Source organism: Zootoca vivipara, chromosome 2 (assembly GCF_963506605.1).
Source record: "Zootoca vivipara chromosome 2, rZooViv1.1, whole genome shotgun sequence".
Taxonomy (NCBI): domain Eukaryota; kingdom Metazoa; phylum Chordata; class Lepidosauria; order Squamata; family Lacertidae; genus Zootoca; species Zootoca vivipara.
Window position 1 is genome coordinate 84,488,279 of NC_083277.1, and position 21,597 is coordinate 84,509,875.

Consider the following 21,597-nt stretch of genomic DNA (forward strand, 5'->3'; position numbering starts at 1 on the left):
CGAAGACATAATAGGGAGAAAAAACTTATTTATGTGAAGTGGAACATACGGAGAGAAAATAATTAGACTGCTACAGATTCCGGCTTTATACCAAACACCCCATTGGCCATAATTATCAATGCGCGCAGGATGCGATGTGCACCACGGAAGTTAGAGCGGAAGTAGTTAAAATCCAGACCGGAAGCGCAATGAGGATCGCGGTATTGCGCCAGCGACTAGGAGAAAAATTCAATCATCTCGATGGTTTCTTGTCTGTTAAGCCATACGAAATCTGTGTGGCCAAGGCTTCGTCACATGAAACGAGGAAATCGGGTTACAGTTAGTTTCCTACTGGCCGGGCTGCCTCACATGGTGCATGGTTCTCTTTCTGGCTATTGGCTGCTGGGACGCTCGCGAGCTGGGCCCAAGGACGAGATTGGCCCGCGAGCGGTCAAGTGGGCGGGGAATCTGGGCAACGTGCGCTCGACGGCGGTGTGGAGTGGAGCTAGCAGCTAGTTGGCTGCGTCTCCTGAGGAGCGGCGGAGCACGGTGGCTGGATGTGGAGGGGTCTCCTGCGGGTGACGGTCAGAGCCATGTCCGGCGGCGGCTCCTTCCGTCGCCAGCGCCCGCCGAAGGACTCGCTGCGGCACCTGCGCTCGCGAGAGAAGCGCCAGGGAGCCACGGGGCCCTTCCAGTCCTCGGGGCCCAGGACCGTCTTCTTGCAAGTGGCGGCGGCCGGGACGCGGGATGCGGGAGCCGCGCTCTATGTGTTCTCCGAGTATAACCGGTTAGTGGTGTCCCGAGAGCCTCCCCTAAATAAAGCGCCTTCTTCCCGGTTTTTATTTCTCCCTGGCCGCATGGAAGAGGAGCGACGCTTCTCTTCGCTCAACGCGGTTCTTTCCAGCGCAGCTTCCTTCTTAAATGACCTTTCCTTTCCTGCCGATCTCGGCCTTGTTAGTGCAGACAGCCCACCAGGCAGCACACCTGGCCCCTCTCCATGGGCGTACCCAGAATCAAAACTAGGGGGGGGGCAAGGGGAGGGGCCAAGGCACGGAAGGGGAGGGGCCACAAAGTGGGCGGGAACGGCGAACTCGCGCTCCGCCGGGCTGTGCCCCTCCCTAGCAGCAGGGCTGGTGGGCGGAGGCGGAGCCCAGCCCAGCGGAGCGCGAGTTCGGCGTTCCCGCGGCCCGCCCACCGCGCCGCGCTCCCTGGTTCCCCGCCGCGCTTGGCCTTGCCTGAGGGCGCGCCGGGGAGCTGGAGGGAGGGTGCGGCGCGGTGCGGCGGGAATGGCGAACTCGCGCTCCGCCGGGCTGTGCTCCGCCTCTGCCCACCAGCCCTGCTTCTAGAGTAGGGCAGCTGCCCTAACTTGCCGCATGGTGGGTACGCCCTTGCCCCTCTCCCCATCGCCCGCTGCATTAGGACTGGCAGGCGTGATCACGCCCAGTTGTATAGCGGTGGAGCAGGCAAGACGGCCAGGGCACACCCAGCCCTCCCCCAGGAGCGCCCCTCCAGTCTGCCGCATATGATGCGTGTCAGAGGTAGACACACCCAGTTTATGAGGCTTTGCTGGATACAAGGTGCAACCAGGCCATCTTGACGGCTGGCCCTTTCATTAGCCTGAGTGCTGTGACAGCTCATGTTGTGGGGGAGCAGTAGAGTCCCCCTTTTGTTTGCTCTGAGCTCCCCCAGGCTTTACCCTCTGCTACCATGCAGCCTGTCCTGGGTCCTCTAAACTGATCTGCTGCCTCCAGTACCACCTTTTCACCATGGTTAGATTCAGCTGCCAATCAGCTGGCTACTGTATGTGAACTGGGGAGGGAGAGCTGTCTCATACTTCACTTCTTGGGCCAGTCCTGGATGTTTTAGATTTGTTGTTGTTTTCATAAATCTGAAAATTTCTTAAACTAAAATATTACATTCCAGGTATCTTTTTAATTGTGGGGAAGGAGTGCAGCGCCTTATGCAAGAACACAAGTAAGTATAATAATTGGGATTGAGGTTGGGTGCACAGTTGGCCAGAATCCTAGCACGCAAATTATTTGAATTCTTGTCTTCACCACAGGTTAAAAGTGGCTCGCTTAGACAATATCTTCATCACCAGAATGAACTGGGCAAATGTTGGTGGCTTGTCAGGTGAGTTCAACTAGGCAATATATTCTGTGTTTTAATTTGGCTGTTTTGAGCTCTTTAGTAGAAGGATAATGCTGATGTTATGGTTAGGCTGCAAGTAGTTCTGAAAAGTAAGCTAGTAAACTAGTGCTCTGGTAGAAGTAGGAAGACTTATTTGGGTTTCAAAACATTCAAGGGCCTTTTGCAGTTTCATACTGAAAGCAAGCTCTTGCTTTCTCTTCCAGGAATGATTCTTACCTTAAAAGAAACAGGGGTTCCAAAGTGTGTGCTTTCTGGGCCACCACAGCTGGTGAGTGATGCTGTTCCTACAGGGTTTGCCTGTCAGATCCTTCATCCCTTAATGCCATTACAGTACTCTTGGATAAACTGTTTGAACTAATGCACCCCTGCGGTCACCTGGTTGTCAGGGGTTATGGTGGGCTCAAACACATCCCAGCTGAGAGCTGTGCTCTGCGACAGAGAACAACAAGGTTTGTAAGAGCCCCGAGCTTGTATAATAGTGCAATTCTGTATATGTTGACTCAGAAGTAGGTCCCACTGTGTTCAGTGTGACTTTTCCCCAAATATATCTGTATAGGATTGCAGCTTTAAGCTTTTGTGGTACTGTATGTACTGTCAGGAAGGCAAACTTGAGAACTTAAAACTTATTCCTTACTTTCAGGAAATATGGCTTCCTTCTTAATGCAGCTTGAATTAAGTTGATTCTAGTCTGAGTTGTTGCCCTCTGCCCTTCTCCACTTGTATAAGTTACATTCCTTGAACTGCTAAAAGTTGTGTGTGCAGTGTGGGGAGCATATGGTTAAATAGGAAACATAAGAGTAATCCATGCTATTGTCTTGCTAGAAAAAACCTGTGCAATGCTGTAATTTTGACATTCTCTCTCTCTCCACCCCCACCCCACTCATGTATATATTCCAGCAAAACTACTTGGAGGCAATCAAAGTATTTTCTGGTCCATTAAAAGGAATAGACATAGGTACGTACTGCAGGTTTGTGTGTGTGCTTATAATACATCATTGCTGCAGTCTGATTGGATGGAAAAATTGTCTAGCTAGAGCAGAAGCCTGTTCCACATCTTTGCTGTTGTCTTTGATGCTGAATTCCCCTGCAGCAACTTCCTTAATGTTGTTGACCTCATCATCTTCTTCAGAGGCATCTAGCAAGGAGCCAGCTGAAGTCTGAGGATAGGATTTGTGTTCCATAGATTTTGATTTGGGCATGTTTTATCCAACTTTGAAATAATCTTATGTTCTCTTATTCGTAGAAAGGATATGCACTAACAGTATCATCCCACTGAATCGTATTTTGTCTGTTTTGTTAATAGCTGTACGGCCCCATTCTGATCCGGAATATCGGGATGAGACAATGACAGTTTATCAGGTTCCCCTGGTAGGTGAGTACAGTGCCATAATGAAAAGTGCCACTTTTCATTTCATTCTATAACTTTCCTTTCCTGCTGCTTAATGGCTTCCATAACATAAGGAGTGCTGTATGATTTATTTCGTTCATCTCCACACTTCCTTGCAAAGGGTAGACATGACTGAGACAGATCTACCCAGGCCACACAGAATGCTGAGGAGGTTTCAGTGTAGTACTAAGGAGATTGCTCCAACAGCACAAGCATTTCTTTTTGCCTAATGCAGTTATCTCCTCCACCCATGTGCTGTTCTAGGGGCTCTCCCAGCACCCCCAAGCCAGTTCTTTTTTGGAGGGAGGAAGGTGGGGGAAGCCCCTTTGCACTAGCAGAAGGCATAGTGCAGGCACTGCTAACAGGACCAGTTAGTTGAACCTGCACCATTATGTCTTAACAGGGAGTATTTACTCCCTAATTGTAAAGACTGACCCACAAAAATGTCCTCCAGTAGTTAATTCTTTGCCTTACGTAGGTCCTGTCCTGTATTCTACCCTTGTCTTTTTCCTATAATATCCCCATTGATATTTGAAGAAGTGTGCATGCACACGAAAGCTCATACCAATGACAAACTTAGTTGGTCTCTAAGGTGCTACTGGAAAGAATTTTTTTATTTTGTTTCCATTGAAATGGTGTTGTGCCAAATGGGTAATTGTGGTGAGAATTCAGATACTTTGGGAGCATCATTGGGACTATTTCTGGATGGTAGCAGTGAGCTTTGGCTGATAATAATTTGCAGCAGCTAACAAGTTGAGTACCAATTTTCCACATAAAGATATTCACAGTAGGACATGAAAACAGTTGAATACGTCCTTATTTCCAGTTTAAATAGTGTATCCAGGGTACAAGGGCGTGTGTGTGTGCATGTGCACTAATTTAACCCCTCTCCCCATTTTATTTTCTGGAACAGGCAAAAAGCCAGAAGTTGAGCAAAGGCTACATCCAAGGCCTGAGTCACCAGCTGGTGAGGCTGAACAAAAGTGCCTCGCAGGACGGAGATCTCCCTCTGTGGAGCAGCAGTCTGTGCAGGGTAACAGGAGTAAAGAATCCCCTGAGAAAATGGGTGAGGAAGCCTTGCTTCTCATTGATTCCAAGAATGTGTCAGGGCCCACCAGTTAGTTACAGATATATTGAAGGAGGGCTGCCTGGAAATTAGGAGCACTAAGTCCTCAGCACTAAGTTTAAGCTGCATGGTAGCAGAGGGTAAAGCAAAATATTGTTTCTGGTATAACTAATATTAAATTCGGTTAAGGTGTTTCTCTCTGGAGTTTATTTATTTATTTATTTGATTTTATTATTCCTGTTTTGAGCTGGAAGGATCCTTGGGGAGCTTTACATCAAATAGTACACTGCAACAACCTTTTTCATTCTGAAGTCTTCCAGATGTTTTGGGCTATAAGTCTTGGGTTCTCCAAGGGTGGGCTTTTCAGTATTGGGGACCATGTCAGCTGAATATCATGGGGTCATAGGACACTGCCTTGTACTGAGTCAGACCAATGGTCCATCTACCTCGCTACTGTCTACACTTGACTGGCAGCAGCTTTCCAGGTTTTTAGGTAGGGAGTCTCCCCCAGTTCTATTTGGAGATGCAGGGGACCTTCTGAACCTGGGACCTTCTGCAAGCAAAGCAGTTGCTCTACCACTAGGCTATGGCCCATTGTCAAGGCATGCTAGCTTGTTAATTTTGGCGGAGAATTTGATTTGCCTTCATAATTTTAAAGTTGTGCAAACCACTTGAATCTTAAACACAGGGTTTCTTTTCTTGCATTTAAGATAGTAGCTGGCGCATCGGTCAGAGGGACCCATCACTTGTTGTTGCATTCATTTGTAAGGTAAGAATAATAAGGTGGCTATTTTACATCTGGCTTCTATGTACAGCAAGGGTGGCTAACCTTTTTGTGGTACTGATGTTTAGCTAACCCTTCGAGGGCTACATGCCAGCAGTGTGGTCAAAGTATCTTAAGCACACACACTCACATGCAAACACTGGCTGCACATTGAACACATATACGGCCCACACTTGCATGTACAGAACACACTCACCACTAATGCCTTCAGTCACATGTGCACATAGGTACACACACACACTGTGTCTTTACTCCCCATGCCAGCGCTAGGTAGAAAGAGAGTAATCTCTCCTCTGAGTTCGGTGTCAGATTGGGATAAAAAGCCCTCTGTTTACCCCGCAAAGGTGCCTTTTCTTCCTCTGGCAGTGTGCTGTCACAAGAAGCACTTATTCCCGCTTCCTGAACATTAGGACCTTATTTCAAATGAGGGAAGATTTAAGGGAGGGGGCACCATAAGTGGCATTGCAGGTTCATCACCTTTGTACAGAATGATGCTTCCCAGGAACTTGGGGGCTTCCTGGATAACGACTTCATGTCACAGCTCAGAAGTGGAGAACAGTTGAGGTTGAATACTAGCCTGGTGCTTTGCTATTAGGAGGGGGCCTATCTGAGTTAGTGGTCATTTGCTTTTCTCACTTTTCTCCGGCTTATGGGAAGTTGAGGAATGTTTAAGATTGCAGGCTTAAGCACAGTTCTTAATAGATATTCTTATGATTGTATTGTATCAGGATTTATTATACGTGTGTGAGAGACCCCCTATATATATATATATATATATATATATATATATATATATATATATATGAATGATTGGCTTCCTTGGAAATGTTTCACATTGACTAGTGAGAATTTTGACTGTGAAATGCCTAAAAGTTGTGGTTATTAAAATACATGCAGCACAAGTCTATGCCTGCCTGCTTGGAACCAAGTCCCACTGTGGTCAGTGGTGTTACTCCCTAGTACAGTGGTACCTCGGGTTACAGATGCCTCAGGTTACAGACTCTGCTGACCCAAAAATAGTACCTCGGGTTAAGAACTTTACTTCAGGATGAGAACAGAAATCGCGGCGCGGTGGCAGCGGGAAGCCGCATTAGCTAAAGTGGTACCTCAGGTTAAGAACAGTTTCAGGTTAAGAATGGACCTCCAGAACGAATTAAGTTCTTAACTCGAGGTACCACTATAAGTGTTTTTAGGGTTACAGCTTTAGGTTGCTTTCTTATGAAGCTGGCCACCTATTGGGAGGATTCAGTATTTTTTGATACACCTCACTCCAGATGTCGACTTCATTCCAAATGAGACTTCCCACCCCTCCAGTTTCTGCCTGGAGACATGTCAGACAAGTCTCTTTCTCTCATTCCCTTGTATTTTAATATCAGTTTGTAGATAGATGTCTTGAAGGGAGTTTCTGATGTAACAACTTGCGACTAAATGTGCTTTGTTTAACTGCAGCTCCATCCAAAGAAAGGGAACTTCTTGGTCATGAAAGCAAAGGCGCTTGGCTTACCTGTGTAAGTACAGAAGGGTTTCTAATGAGCTTTCCCCCACATATTAATCCCTCTGAGGTTGGCTAACTTTTTATAATTTATTTTTAGGGGCACTGCAGCAATTGCTCCCATCATAGCAGCTGTGAAAGATGGAGAGAACATCACATTTGAAGGCAGAGAGGTATGGCTCTTAGGACAAATTCTTTCGCCCCAGTGGTCTGACCCTGCTTCTTGTTGTGAGTCACTGTCTTTTGGATGTAACTGAACAGGGTTTGTACTTGATTGGCTGGAGGGAGCACAACCTAAAACATTTTGTCTTTTATCACTGGGGATCTCTGCATATGAAGCTACACTGGTTATGGGTATATTGATTCGTTCTTACAACGTCGGAAAAGGCATGAAATGGCTTCACAAATTAGAGTTGGAGGGAAGCACTGGATCTTTTCACCATGGTGGATCCAAGTGACTGACTTTCTGAGGCCAAGACTTCCTGTGAAGTATTTGCATAGATGACAAGAATTGCTTCATGCCAGTCTTCCCTTGACTCTTTAGGTGTAGCTTTCAAATTGTCAGCTTGGGACACCAAATACATAGTCCTTGAATTTTGTGTTGTTCGTGCATGTTAAATAGTGTATACTGAGATGTATGATTGTTCCAGATCTTGGCTGAAGAAATTTGCACACCTACAGACCCAGGAGCAGTTTTCCTAATAGTGGAGTGTCCTCATGAAGGTTTTATAGATGCAGTCTGTGAAAATGACACACTGCGAAGGTATGGTTAAGAATGTGCATGTCTACCTTCATATTCAGTATGTGGGGCGGGGTGTGTGCCTTCCTGTGCAGTTGGCATTCCCTGCCAACAGCGTATTGGAGCTGATGTGTGACTTGCAAGAGCTCTAGCAAGAAGTAATTTTTGTGGGTAGGACGGAAAGATGCAGTGCACATGAACAAAATAGTGGGCAACTGGCTAGAAACCAATGATCTGTGGGAACTGACAATGTGGAATTGCTAGGAGATCACTAGTGCTATTCTAGATCGCCAGTGGTCCTGCCCAGATGGACTTGTAAGAGTGGAGGAGCCTAGACCCACTGTTCTGAGGTGTCTGAAGGATATTTCCGTGTGAGCTGCGCTCTTCTGCTCTGACACTGTGGCTGCCGATAATAGCTCTTCAACTAAGGGCTTACTGCACTTTGCACATTTGCCTGCAGCTTGCATGGCTCCTTCTGTGTTTGGCCATCTTGGAAGTGGTATGAAAGTATTCTACTGTCTGACCAGAAGTAGTTGATCCACTTTGAAGAAGCTTGTCAAAGGCTTCCACTGGGCTTGTGTCAAGTATTCACTTTGCTCTCCATGTTGCTGATCCTAGGGGAAATGTTGCAAAAATGTTGCAGCTGATGCTTTCTATTGGTGCCTCTTTAATTACTTGAATTCTCAGTTTTGTGTGTGCATGCTTTAAAGTTATTCTGCCTTCTGGGCTGCTACCCAGCCATTGTTGTTGTTTGTTGTTTAGTCGTTTAGTCGTGTCCGACTCTTCGTGACCCCATGGACCATAGCACGCCAGGCACTCCTGTCTTGCACTGCCTCCCGCAGTTTGGTCAAACTCATGTTCGTAGCTTCGAGAACACTGTCCAACCATCTTGTCCTCTGTCGTCCCCTTCTCCAGCCATCTGGCCCACCAATGTGTTTGGAGATGATTGTGTGCAGTCATGTGCATACAGTTGTCTGTAGAGTGGGATGGTAATCTCATATTGACATTAGATCTCTCTGCTTGCCTTCTGAAGTCATATGCGGGAAAACAGAAGAGCAAAACAGTAACTCCAGTCTTCCCAAATCACACTGGCACTAACAATGCAGCCATTCCCAGAAGCCCTGTCATAAGGGCCTACTGCTAGCGGTATTTACCTGATAATGCACCTGCTTGGCCACTGTGTGAGAACAGGGTGCTGAACTGGAGGATCCTTTTACCTGATCCAGCAGGTCTGCTCTTTATAAGAAGTTATCATCTACCTTGGGAGCCCATCCCTCCCTCCCTGGAGCTTCACCTCCACCCCCTGCTCTGTGAGTTGGTTGATCTGTCCCTACATGTTAGAACCACTGCTTTTAACTGTTGGTTTTGTTTGCAGGTATCAAGAAGGAAAACAGGAGACTCCTGTGGCTTTAGTTGTTCATATAACTCCAGAACATATTCTGAAGGACAGCCGGTATAAGCAGTGGCTAGAAAGGTATGTGCGTTGGCTGGAATTATATACTGTCTGTAGCCCTGATCAGATGTTCCCATGGGTACTGAACATCTGGGGCAGTCCCACCTCCTAGATGCTTGTGCACATGCCAGCTACATTCCTCTCAGTTGGCACATGACTGGGCTTAAATTGTGGAAGATAAGCTGCCTTCTAAGTCCAAGGGACCACTTAGCTCGTGGTTTTAAGGTCACTACAGTATATAGGTTTTCAAGGTTCCCTGTTTAAATCTACTCCTCTTGCAAATCTTATCTGGATAAAAATTCTGTGGATTAGCTGCAACTCCTGTCTGCAAGCAAAGCCTGTCATATTCTTAGGCGCTCCTTTCCCCAGTTTGCTTTTTTTCTTGCTGATGTGATTTGGGCTGATCTTCTGTGTGTATTCAGTAACACAACTTGTAGGGAATTTTTTTAAAAAAAAATTCTGGGAGGTGAGATAAACAAACCCTGTCCTTGTAGCCTGAGAGACAGGTCAAGTATCCTAGCAGGGCTAAACCTAGGGAAACCGTGTTCAGACTGGGAACACAGTAAGGAGCAAGACCTGACAAGGTCAGTACATTGTAAGTAATGTGAACTGTGCAGAACATTGAGGGACTCTACCAAGATGGCACAATTCTAGTCAAAACTGCCCTCCTCATTTACAAATTCTAATAGTAACCTCAAGTTTAAACCCGCTAGAGCTGTGTGCTTGGTTTTTCTTATCCCACCAGATTTGGAGCCAGTACTCAGCACCTGATACTCAATGAGAATTGCCGTTCGGTGCACCAACTCCGTAGCCACAAGATTCAGACCCAGCTCAACATCATCCACCCAGAGATCTTTCCGCTGCTTACCTCCTACAATAGCAAGGTGAAGTTTCTTCTTGATTTCAGAGTGTGAAAGCAAGGGGCGTGCCTTTCTTTTGCACAACTTTTTTGGTAGCACAGTTTTTGATATTTTTCTGTCTGCCCAGCAGGAAGAAGAGGCCACGTTCGATGTACCTGTCACACGCGGAGAGTGCCTCCTCAGGTACCAGCTGAGGCCCAAATCAGAATGGCAGAGGTAGGTGAGCACTTAGAACTTGTCCTTGGATAGGGGCATAAGGCCTTCAGAATTACTTTCAGATACAGTGGTACCTCAGTTTACGAACCTAATCCTTTTCTGAAGTTCGTTCTCAAACCAAATCCATTCTTAAACTGAGGCATGCTTTCCCTAATGAGGCCTCCCGCTGCCAATGCCCTTCCACCCTTTGGCTTCCGTTTGTAGACTGAGGTAAAGTTCGCAAACCAGAACACTACTTCCTGTTTTGTGGAGTTTGTAAACTGAATAGTTTGTAAACAGGACTGTTCGTAAACCCAGGTACCACTGCAATTATTTTATGTACACTGCTGAGTTTTTTTTTTAAAAAAATAATCCTGTGGTTTATCTCCCCCCCCCAATATTTAAATACTAAAATAACAATCCTGACTTTCTTCGCTTCTGTAGAAGTAGATACTATGAGAGACATGGAGCTACTGCCTTTCCATTTCTTTTTATGCCCTATTCCAAATAAGGTCTAGTTAATTTTAATTTTAAAGTCAATAAAAAAAAGCTTTGACACAGTGCATGCCATAACACTATTGTGCAGGAAGTTACCCTGTCCTTCCCAAATCATTGACTTCTAGGGGTGGAATGGTGTGTTGGTCTAATACTCTAATGTCACATGTTAAACCAGAGCAGGAGTAGCAAATGTGGTGCCAGATAGTGTGGACTCCAATTCCCATCAGCCCCAGCCAGCATGACCAACAGAAGCTGATGGGAGTTGTAGTACACAATCCATGGGTTTCCCCCTGGTGTGAGGAAAGAGGTTAGACTCGAGACAAGTGGCAGCTCCATGTTGTCTAATACCTATTTCTGCCCCCAGTGCTACTTGTTAACTCAGACACTGAGACAGTGGTTTCAGTAGCAGTGGGGAATAAAGCTTTGTGAGGTAGGCTGGTTGAGATGAGGGATACATGGAGCATTGAAGGGTAGGCAGATTGCAAAGAGCTCCTTTGGTTTAAGTTGATGCTCGTCTGGTGAGTGGACTTCCAAGAGATTTGGTCCAGAGCACCTGGTGCTTGCAGGTGGAAGATTAAAAATGCTTTCTTGGTGCTGATAAATTTTGTTGAACGGAAGGAGCAATCGGGATGCTTGGGAGAAGTAATTAGGTACTTTGATTTGGAAATTAATGGCTGTTGTTTTTCTCTTTCCCCCTCCCCTGCTCCACTTTTGACTTTCTGTTCTTTCAGGGAGGCTGTTCTTGCTTGTAATCCTGCTGAGTTCGTAGCTGAAGCCTTGGAGCTCCCTCACTTCCAGGATTGTGTGCAGAAGTGCAAAGAGAGCTTACCAGCCTCATCAGGTGAGTAAGTTGCCTCTGCTTGGAAAGGGTTAATGAGATAGCTCTGGGGAGGGTGATACAACCTTCTTTTGGAGGCTAAAGGCAGCAACAAATAATAACTATTTAAAGACAATGTCTGAAAAGTTGACCATTGTCTTTGAAGGGATGTTAGACATAATATTCCTACTTCCTTGATTTTCTGCAATGTTTACATCCCTTGAGAACATCTGCAATAAGGAATGTTTTCTTCCTGTCTCCCGCCTGGCCCCCTTTCTTCTAATTTTCCGAGTTTCACCGGTATCCTGATCCTGTCTGCTGAGTTGTGCTTGTAAAGGTCCACTGATTAGTTAGCAGCAAATGACCACATCCAACAGTCAGGGGACTGCTAGATTGTGTGTCTGAGTGGGATTTCGTTTTGTCTAATTACAGCCTGTCGTAAGCCATTTTGAGAAGCATTTCAATGAAAAGGCGGAAGATAAAACTTCAGAATTAATAATTGAGCAAGGTTGGGGGATACAGTGCTTGGTTGTACCGCAACAGGCATTTGCCAGCAAACAGTGTAACTTTGCTTAAGGTGTAGTGTGTGGTGTGCTGGGCTGCAGCTAGTGAGGTGTAGAGTGGACACCTCCACTTCTCACTGTTTGCTATGCAGCATATCAGTTGTCATTATGTTTTTAGGACTGTGTTTTCCAGTTGAAAGAGAAAGCTAAAAAAAATATTAAAAATCACACCGTTTATTCACTAGAAAGTTATTTCACTTGACCTGAAAACGGCCAGAATCCAGACCTTCTAACACTGTTGGGGTTTAACTTCTTGTTCCTTCTGGGGGGCTGTGCTTTGTTTTCCAGGTGAAGTAGAGGTAGAAACCCAGCCAGATGGGTGGGGTATAAATAATAAAATCATTGTAAGCCGTCGCAGTGCAGGGGTCTGCAGGATTCATGTTCTTTTCTACCTGTTTCTAGGAACCACTGGCTCCTACCCAGAAGTTGTTTTCTTAGGAACAGGCTCTGCAATCCCAATGAAAATCCGAAACGTTAGCTCTACATTGGTAAACCTTAGGTAGGTACAAATACATGAGTGTCCTGTGGGGGCAGGTTCTCTTATAAGGAATCATTGACAAATAACATCCAGTACCAAGTTGTGAGAACTAAAAAAAAACTTTTTAACCTTGTTCCCAGCTATTGTAGCCATCAAACAGTACCCAGCAATCACACCTATAGACTTACCACCGCATTCCTTCTCTGAAGTTAACCTCCGTGTTTCACTCAAGTGATGATGCTTTCAGCAGATGGCTCCTTAGTATGTGGCGAGCAATTGCTTATTCTAAGACTTCTCTTTTATCTTCCTGCTGTAGCACATGCTGCTTGTTGCATTTTGAGCAAGCTGCACGTGTGAAACTTATTAATTTAAAACCCTGCCTTTCTGTGTCAAATTGAAATGCTTAAGCAGCTTCCATCACAAACCTAAAAAAAGGAGAAGCTGGAAAAATGGAACAAAGACAGACGCATGAGATAGGCATAAAATCAGGCCTGGCCAAGCCAAAGGCCTGCTGAAACGAAGTCTTGAGTTGACGATGGAAAAGCCATGAAGGAGGAGTGGGCCAGATGGATGTCCCAAGGGCAGCCTAGGCACAACAATGGAGAAAGCCCTTTTGTGCTTTCCTGAGCTAATCGGATGGTGCCGGAACATGCATCAGCATCTCCTCACTTGATATCTTAGCTCAGTGGTTCCCATGTGGTCCACGTAACCTACCCAGAGGAACTGTGGCACTGTTCACATAAGAAGAACTACCATAGATATAAGTACGGGGTGCATGGCTTGGCTTCTGATAAACGGGGTATGCAGTACTTAGCTAATTGGGAATCACTGTCTTTGCCCTTTTCCCTGAAGTTGTATCATGGGATGCTGCATCCTGTCAGCGTCATAAGCTTTTGCTGGCCTTTGTTTCCTTGGATGCTGGATGGATATCTCAGTACACTGACGCTAGTGAATGTGGTACAAACCTGCACTCACTCTCTTGCTAGCCCTACCCAGTCTCTGCTTCTGGATTGCGGGGAAGGAACATTTGGCCAGCTTTGCCGTCATTATGGAGATGAAATTGACCGAATCCTGTGTAACATTGCAGCTGTGTTTGTGTCTCATATACATGCTGACCATCATACAGTGAGTATTGTATAGGGATGGGCACTACATCATTCTTTTCCCTCCACTATATGTTAATGTCCTCAGGGGAAGTGTCTAGTTTTTACCATATGTCCTCCTCTGCACCTTCATTTTTTCTACCAACCTTTAAAAAGGTGGCTTGGTGTAGCTAATTTTTTCTTGGTGACAGCCATTATGAAGTTACGATGATACTGTGTGGCTGAGCAGCTAACTAACCCAATTTGTTGACATCTTTGAAATGCTACAGGGACATTTTTCTTTCCATAAAATAAATGTTTGGAAGCAAATCCTTGTCTTGAGGTGTAGTAAGTTAGAACAATTTGTAGTGGTAAGTACACTTCAATTATATATATATATATATATATATATATATATATATATATATATGAGAGAATTTTTTTAAAAAAACTTACCTGACATTTAACATTGGGAAAAGCTACTTTGTCTTTCCTGTGCGCAGTCTCCACATATTTGGAAGTACATTACACGGCAACATTCCCTTTCTTTTTCAAGCAGTAGTTCCCCCCCCCCCTTTAAAGCAAATAGATTGGTGTAGTACAGTCATACCTCTAGAAGCCGCACGTGCAGAAGTGTTTTGCGCACTTTGCGCATGTGCAGGAGCGCTCTATTGCGTCACACGCAGAAGTGGCGCTCTACTTACAGACTTTTTGGGTTGCGAACGGCACCGCGGAACGGATTGCGTCTGTTAGTAGAGGTACCACTGTACTTCATTTCAGTTTTTGTTTAGGGTTCCTTATGGACAAGTGTACAGCCAGATGTCTTGTTTACAATGGGCCTCTCTCCTCTCTCCTAGGGCTTGTTGAATATATTGTTGCAGAGACATCGGGCGCTTGTAAGTATGTCAGCCTTAAAGCTAGAGCTCAACTTTGTGAGGGTGTCTTGGCAGTGACCGGTGGCAGCACTGAGTCAGTCCTTGCCTTGCATCTGATCTGATGCATGCTTCCTATTTACTTAGCCTTGCAAGATCTCCGACCTTTGCTTCTCTCTTACTTCAGATGACCCTGGGTCAGCCCTCCAGCCCGCTGTTGCTGGTTGCACCCACATTAATCATGACATGGCTGCACCAGTACCATGACCATTGCCAAGAAATCTTGGGGCACATCAAGTGAGTAGATACACCAGGTGTCTTGTTTTGCTATGGAACACTGCATCTCCTCTCAGATGCAGCTGCCATGCTTTACCCCAATGTATGGTATGCAGCTGCAGAAATGTGTTTTCTGTTGCTTTTTTTGCAGGCCTCTGCTATGTCTCACTGTCCTGCCTCTGAAGGAGTCTGTTTTTAAGCTCTCTTAAAGTGGGAAATGTTTTTAGATAGCAGTCAAGTTTGGGTTGAAGTATCTAATTTCATCCAAACCTTCAAGACCATCATAGTTCCTAGTTTAGTAGCAAATGCTCGTGTCCATTGTCTAGCAATTCATCCTCACTTATAGGCTAAGGTGTATTTACTTCAATCCATATTAATGCATGCTTCCCATCTTTTCTTACCCATGAGACGGGGTTTCCTTGGGTTTTCTGCCCCACTAGCAAGCAGCCATAAAGCTTGGATTTTTTTTTTAGTCTGATCACTTGCTCTGTTTCTCTTGTATTGGCTAATAAGAACCATATCTTACATATTCCAGAGAGCACTGCAAACTCTGTGATGAGTGGTTTTTGTCCGTAGCACAGGAGTAATGCCTATCTATCAATCAGATAATTGTTCAGACTGTTGATTTCTGAAGAAAGCCAGTCGGACCCCCCTGCCCCTGCCCACCATCTGATTCCAGTCATCACCACCGTCACAAAATCTGGGAGCAAGTGGCAAATAGGGGATTATGAAGGCAGATGGGGGAGGTTTCAAGAGGTTAATTGCTGCTCCTTTGACTGCACTAGGTGGTACTGCTGTTCTTATTCTTTTGGTAATTCTGGGGTGGAGGGAAAAATCTTGGCATAATCATATTGTGTCTTTCACCCCCTCCCCCCTTGCAGCTTGATTCCTGCACGGTTCTTAATAGAAGATTCTGATGTATTTAAACCTAAAGCAAAGGCTTTCATTAGCTTGCTTATGGAGAAATACGACTTTGCAAAGGTAAGGCAGGTTCGAGGTGGGATGGGGGTAGAAAGGAAGCGCCTGTGGGAGTGCAGAGACCGAAATAGTTAAATTGTTTAGCTAAATTGTCTTTGCTTAGAAACAGCCAGCTTGAAAGAAACAAGGCCACAATTTATGTGATTGAATAGGGACTAAAGATAAGGCAGCCTTGGGAATGCAACAAATAATGCTGTAGAAGATTCAAAGAGAATTGCAGATTAAGCACTACTGAATAGCTGATGCTGTAAAATTAGGGTACTAACAACGTGGACAAATTGCACGTGTCAAAAGGTGTCAGCTGCTAATTGGTTAGCGTTGCTAAATAATGCTTTGCAACTGTTTTAAACTAACATAATGAAGGGGTGGGTTTGATGATTTTTACATCGTTGTATCTATGCTTGTATTGCGTTTGAATCCTTGTAGTGACTTCCACATTGGGGCTGCTACTTTGTACATACAAGCAAATGTGATTGATTACTTTACCTTGCCTTATTGACCTCCAGTGAGGGAAGCAAGCTCTCTCTCCTACAGGAGAATCCCAGTGACCAGCATGTTGTGCTTTTCAGTTTCAGACATGTGAGGTCCGGCACTGTAAGAATGCCTTTGCTTGTTCCATGGTTCACAAATCTGGGTGGAAAATAGTATATTCTGGTGACACTATGCCATGTGATGCTTTAGTCGAAATGGGTAAGTGGTTTTTGGTTTTTTTTGTCAATGGTCCTAGATTATCTGATAATTTTTTGGGAATGCTGTGTGGAAAGCCAAATGTCTCTTTGTTTAATTATTTTCCTTCTCCCCCTTCCCCCTAAAATGTGACAAATCATTTTTACAGGGAAAAATGCTTCTCTGCTGATACATGAAGCTACACTGGAAGATGGGTTAGAAGAGGAAGCTATAGAGAAGACGCACAGGTAAATTATAGAAGGGGGAGTGGCATTGGCATTTTCTTAGAGTGACATAAATGAAATGAAAAGGCAGTACTTCCTTAAATCGAAGTAGTAATGGGAAATATGTAGAGGCACCTTGTGTTCCTCTAGTACAAGGGTGGCCAACTCTCAAGAGACTGTGATTCACTTTCAGAATTAGAAGCTGGCAGTGGGGAGTTCTGCTCAAAGTTGTTGAGCTTTTTTTGGGATGGAAGGCTCCGTTTTTCAGGGGTGAAAAAAGCAGCACAGGGAAAGCTCCGTCTTCCCTTCCAGAGATCAAACAACAATGGCGGGCGGGGCGAGGGGGTGGTGCAGGAGTCAGTTTTAGCGAGGCTAAGGAAAGGGAGCCAGAGATCAACCGTGATCTACCAAAACCTCATGGGGATCTACCAGTAGATCACGGATCAACCTGTTGGACATCCCTGCTCTAGTAATTGTGTAAGATTGGTGCAGATACCAACTGGCTGTTTCTGCCTTCGGCACTTTTGTGGGTCAGGCTTTATTTAGGTCTGGGCCTATCTTGTTTTTATCTTAAATGTTTTTAAAAGGGTGAATGATAGGGTTATGTGTTTTGAAATAATATAGCTTTCTACTGGGAAAGTAAATAATTGCAGTGAAAAGTTCTACCCTTTCCCAATCTCTAGCAGAATTAGCTTTGGCTTTTTGGCTGGATGTCCACAGATTGAAGCCAAACGATATGAAATGACAGTCTGTTCCAGAGCATAACTCAGGAGGGAAGCTATGGACTACTAAGACCCAAACTCATTTCATTTCATGTTGAGATGGGTATTTCTGCTTGCTTGTTATATACCGGTGAAACTCGGAAAATTAGAATATCATCAAAAAGTGCATTTATTTCAGTAATGCAACTTAAAAGGTAAAACCAATATATGAGATAGATGCATGACATGCAAAGCAAGATATGTCAAGACTTTATTTGTTGTAATTGTAATTATTTGTCGTTAGGCGGGTCAATTATAAATGGAATGTAATTAATGAAATGTAATAGCGATGTTTGTTTTTATTTTTGTATTATTATAACTATTTGTTTTATTACTGTGAAATTTCCAAAAGAAAGCATTTGTAAAAATTAAAAGAAAAAGAAAAAATAATAAGTTGCATTACTGAAATAAATGCACTTTTCGATGATATTCTAATTTTCCGAGTTTCACCTGTATAATAGCAACTGAAATAATTAAACTGCATAGGAAGTTTCAGCTCATAAAATATTGTTCCTGCAGGGTTATAATACGTTTTCCACTCCTCTTAGTATTTTCTTTTATGCTGGGTATTGGCTACAGTGGAACCTCGGTTTACGAACGCCGAACGGATTAATTCACTTTCCATTACTTTCAATGGGAAAGTTCGCTTCAGTTTATGAACAGACTTCCGGAACCAATTGTGTTCATAAACCGAGGTACCACTGTATTATGATACCTGAGGGGAGCCTTTTGCAATTCATATTGCTTTTGTTTTACTGTTCTTCCTTTCTATAGTACTACCTCCCAAGCAATTGAAGTTGGGATGAAGATGAATGCAGACTTCATCATGCTCAATCACTTCAGCCAGCGCTATGCCAAAATCCCTCTCTTCAGTGACGATTTCAGTGAGAAAGTTGGAATTGCGTTTGATCACATGCAGGTGAGTGAAGAAGTTGAGCTTTGAGGTATAAGAGAGCTCCACATTTTCATGTAATTTGAGGGAATTTTTTTTATTCTCCCTTGAAAATATTTACTAAATCAGGCTTTTAGCATCTACAAAGAGGGCATACCATACAGAACAAGAGTAAGTGGGATCAGAGATGCTTGTTTCACCTTCCTTTATCAAACCCACATTGGGCTGGCTCCTAGCATTCCCCAGCCATACGCCAGCTTTTGTTGGGTGGTCTTTGCTGGGGATCCCAACTTACTTACATTGGAAAAGTATGTTGGGGCTCCAGAGACTTGCACTGAACCTTCCTTTCGTGTGCCCTACACAGGTCAAGGGGAGTTGAAGGTTGGGAAAAGGAACTCATTTTTGTTCACAACCAAGAGAATGCTATGCACATATCTCCTCTATTACAATAGTTTATAGCAGGGACAGAAAATCTGTAGCCCACCAGATGTTTGTTGGACTCCCAGTTCCCATCTGCCCCAGCCAGCATGGCCAATAATCTAGGATGGTGGGAATTGTAGTCCAACAACAGCTGGAGGGCCACAGGTTAGCTATTCCTGGTTTATTATTGGCTGTGGGTGAGTGGGAGATACTGCATAATTCCTGCTGCTCTAATATTCGCCTTCGTCACCAGGTGCGTTTTGGCGATTTTGCTGCTATTCCAAAACTGATCCTGCCGCTGAAAGCCTTGTTTGCAGATGAGATTGGGGAGATGGAAGAGCGGAGGGAGAAGCGGGAGCTGCGTCTTCTCCAAGAGGCAATTAAAGCTTCAGAGGCCCGGACTGTTCTTGAGAACAAGGCACCAGCCAAAATGAAATTGGAACACACCGAGGATTCTAACGGAGCTCCAAACAAAAAACAAAAAACTCACAGCTGAGCACAGCAGCAGACAGCTGCCTTTGTGCCTTTCTGACAGGGAGAGTGACTTATGCATGACGTGGTATGCACAGCACGGAAGATTCTGGAAGGCAGCTGCACACTTGAGCTTAGCCAAATTTGGTTGGCCTCTGTCTGGTAAATTACCTGTACTGCTTCTACAGGTGCAATTCCTGCTGGACACACGACTAGCACAGCTGGCAAAATGTGCTTCCTGGCTACAATGTGCAGATCTAGTCTAATGGCTTGTCTGATTGTTTGCTAGAAATATTTTATTTTTCCGTTTTATAAACTTTGAGGCAGATAAAAGCAAATGATGGAGTTCCTAACGTGTGGTCCATGGAGCTTCATTCAGATAATCCGCGGTGTCTCTCTAAAAATGCAGTAAAAAACATGTATCATCTAGCACAGTGTGTTACAATTGCTGCAACAGGCAGAAAAATCACTGAGTGGTCCACCAAGACCCTCAGCAATTTTCAGGTGGTCTGTGGAAGCAGGGGAGTTTGGCAACCACTGATTTAGACCAAGGGAAATCAGGATATTTTAACAAATGGGGATAGGACCTCTGGAATAAGGGGTGATTCTATTTTGCGATTTCCTAAATATTTATCATTTTTGGTGGGGAAATACTTCACTATGGAAGAGGATGTAATGTGATGTGTCGTAGCTATGCATGCTTGCAACAGTAATACAAGATACCTAGGATACATCTTGCAGAACTCACCACCACTTTGGTATTTACAGCATTGATGCTGTAGGTCATCCTTCCTTGTATTTTTTTAAAAGAATGGAACCAGTAAATCATATTTACCAAATACCTGTGTGTGTGTGTGTGTGTGTGTGTGTGTGTGTGTGTGTGTGTGTGTTGGAAGCATAACTATTGTAACTTACAAACTTGCCTTTTTGATTCATTTTGGAGTAAACATGTCAGAAGAAAAGCTCTGCTGGGTTAGACCAAAAGCCCATATTGTCCAGCATCCAAATCCACATACGACGTAAGAGCAATAGCCATCTCCTACTCAACGTTCACCTGTAACTGGTATGCAGAGACTTGCTGGTGCTGATCCTGGAAATAGCAACTACTTTTAGGTTTATCCGCCATGAATTTGTCTAATTCCCTTTACAAATCTGTTGTTGGTCACCACCGCATCTTGGAGGTGCAACGGCCGCGGTTTAACTGCATTGTGCGAAGAATTGCTTCCTTCTGTCTGTCCCGAATCTCCCACTGTGCAGCTTCAGTGGATGATTCCTGGTTCTAGGATTATTAGGGAGAAACCTATTTCTATCCACTCTTCCACATTGTGCATAATTTTGTACCCCTTTACCATGTCCTCTCTTACTTTACCCCCCAACCTTCCCTCATAAAACAGATCACTGGTTGCTCTTGCATCTTTCCAATCTGTACAATATTCCTTCTCTTTTTAAGCATTAAATTTTTACTAAAGGTGCTTGTCCAAAATACAGTAACGAGCTACAACATGCTATGTACATCATAATGGGTACAATACATGGGTTGACATAGCAAAAGCAGTAAAAGAGGAAAACGCGAATTTAGAGACAGGCACAAAGAGCATACACAGTAAGCGGATGCATTTGTTAGCAGGTAGTATCATGGACCATAAAGAAGGCTGATCGCCGAAGAATTGATGCTTTTGAATTATGGTGCTGGAGGAGACTCTTGAGAGTCCCATGGACTGCAAGAAGATCAAACCTATCCATTCTTAAGGAAATCAGCCCTGAGCGCTCCCTGGAAGGACAGATCGTGAAGCTGAGGCTCCAATACTTTGGCCACCTCATGAGAAGAGAAGAATCCTTGGAAAAGACCCTGATGTTGGGAAAGATTGAGGGCACTAGGAGAAGGGGACGACAGAGGACAAGATGGTTGGACAGTGTTCTCGAAGCTACGAACATGAGTTTGACCAAACTGCGGGAGGCAGTGCAAGACAGGAGTGCCTGGCGTGCTATGGTCCATGGGGTCACGAAGAGTCGGACACGACTAAACGACTAAACAACAACAACAGTATCTTTAACTCATTAATAATTTTATATTTGTACCCCGACTGCTTTGCTCCAGCCACTCTGGGTGACTTCCAACATTACACACACACACATATAAACATTTAAAATATACAGGGCCACCTTCAGATGTCTTCTAAAGGTTGTGTAGTTATTTATTCCTCTATCAATCCTGCTCACATCAGTCAGCTTTTCCATTAGAGCAGTATCTTCCTGCAGAGAAGGAAGTGTTGTGACACCAGTGTCTTGCTACCTCTAGTCTGCCTGCTAAGAGAAATAAAAAAAAAAATATATATGAACAAGATTGATCAATGTCTCAGGCCAAATTGAGCTAAGGAACAGATTTGAAATTCATGAAACTATATGAGAGGATCATCACCAAGCTGGGCTTTTATTTGCTCCTTTGTCAACAGGACTCCCATCAATTAAAAAGTCTTTTCAGCTGATAAGGAC

At 44.4% G+C, this 21,597-nt stretch overlaps 1 protein-coding gene across 2 annotated transcripts; it reads left to right on the forward strand.

Moving 5' to 3' along the window:
• Window positions 1-419: 419 nt before the first annotated feature.
• Window positions 420-19,943, forward strand: ELAC2 (elaC ribonuclease Z 2). 2 transcript variants are annotated; one of them, XM_035104729.2, is made up of 24 exons: window positions 420-766; window positions 1,903-1,953; window positions 2,042-2,112; window positions 2,334-2,398; window positions 3,028-3,085; window positions 3,434-3,502; window positions 4,431-4,583; window positions 5,294-5,352; window positions 6,817-6,875; window positions 6,960-7,032; window positions 7,510-7,622; window positions 8,974-9,072; window positions 9,797-9,935; window positions 10,039-10,127; window positions 11,336-11,445; window positions 12,387-12,483; window positions 13,449-13,587; window positions 14,402-14,440; window positions 14,604-14,713; window positions 15,574-15,673; window positions 16,240-16,360; window positions 16,506-16,584; window positions 18,096-18,240; window positions 18,887-19,943. In XM_035104729.2, exons 1-24 carry the CDS (start codon window positions 537-539, stop codon window positions 19,127-19,129), a joined length of 2,511 nt encoding a protein of 836 aa, XP_034960620.2. In that variant the 5' UTR covers window positions 420-536; the 3' UTR covers window positions 19,130-19,943. The 2 variants fall into 2 exon arrangements, with proteins under 2 accessions (XP_034960620.2, XP_034960621.2); XM_035104730.2 differs by having other exon boundaries at window positions 422-766; window positions 10,042-10,127.
• The last annotated feature ends 1,654 nt before the right edge of the window (window positions 19,944-21,597 follow it).

Coding starts and splice junctions, on each gene's coding strand:
- ELAC2 (XM_035104729.2), top strand. CDS start 537: ATGTGGAGGGGTCTCCTGCGGGTGACGGTCAGAGCCATGTCCGGCGGC. Junction 9,073..9,796: donor TATAAGCAGTGGCTAGAAAG/GTATGTGCGTTG, acceptor TTATCCCACCAG/ATTTGGAGCCAGTACTCAGC. Junction 15,674..16,239: donor AGAAATACGACTTTGCAAAG/GTAAGGCAGGTT, acceptor TGTGCTTTTCAG/TTTCAGACATGTGAGGTCCG.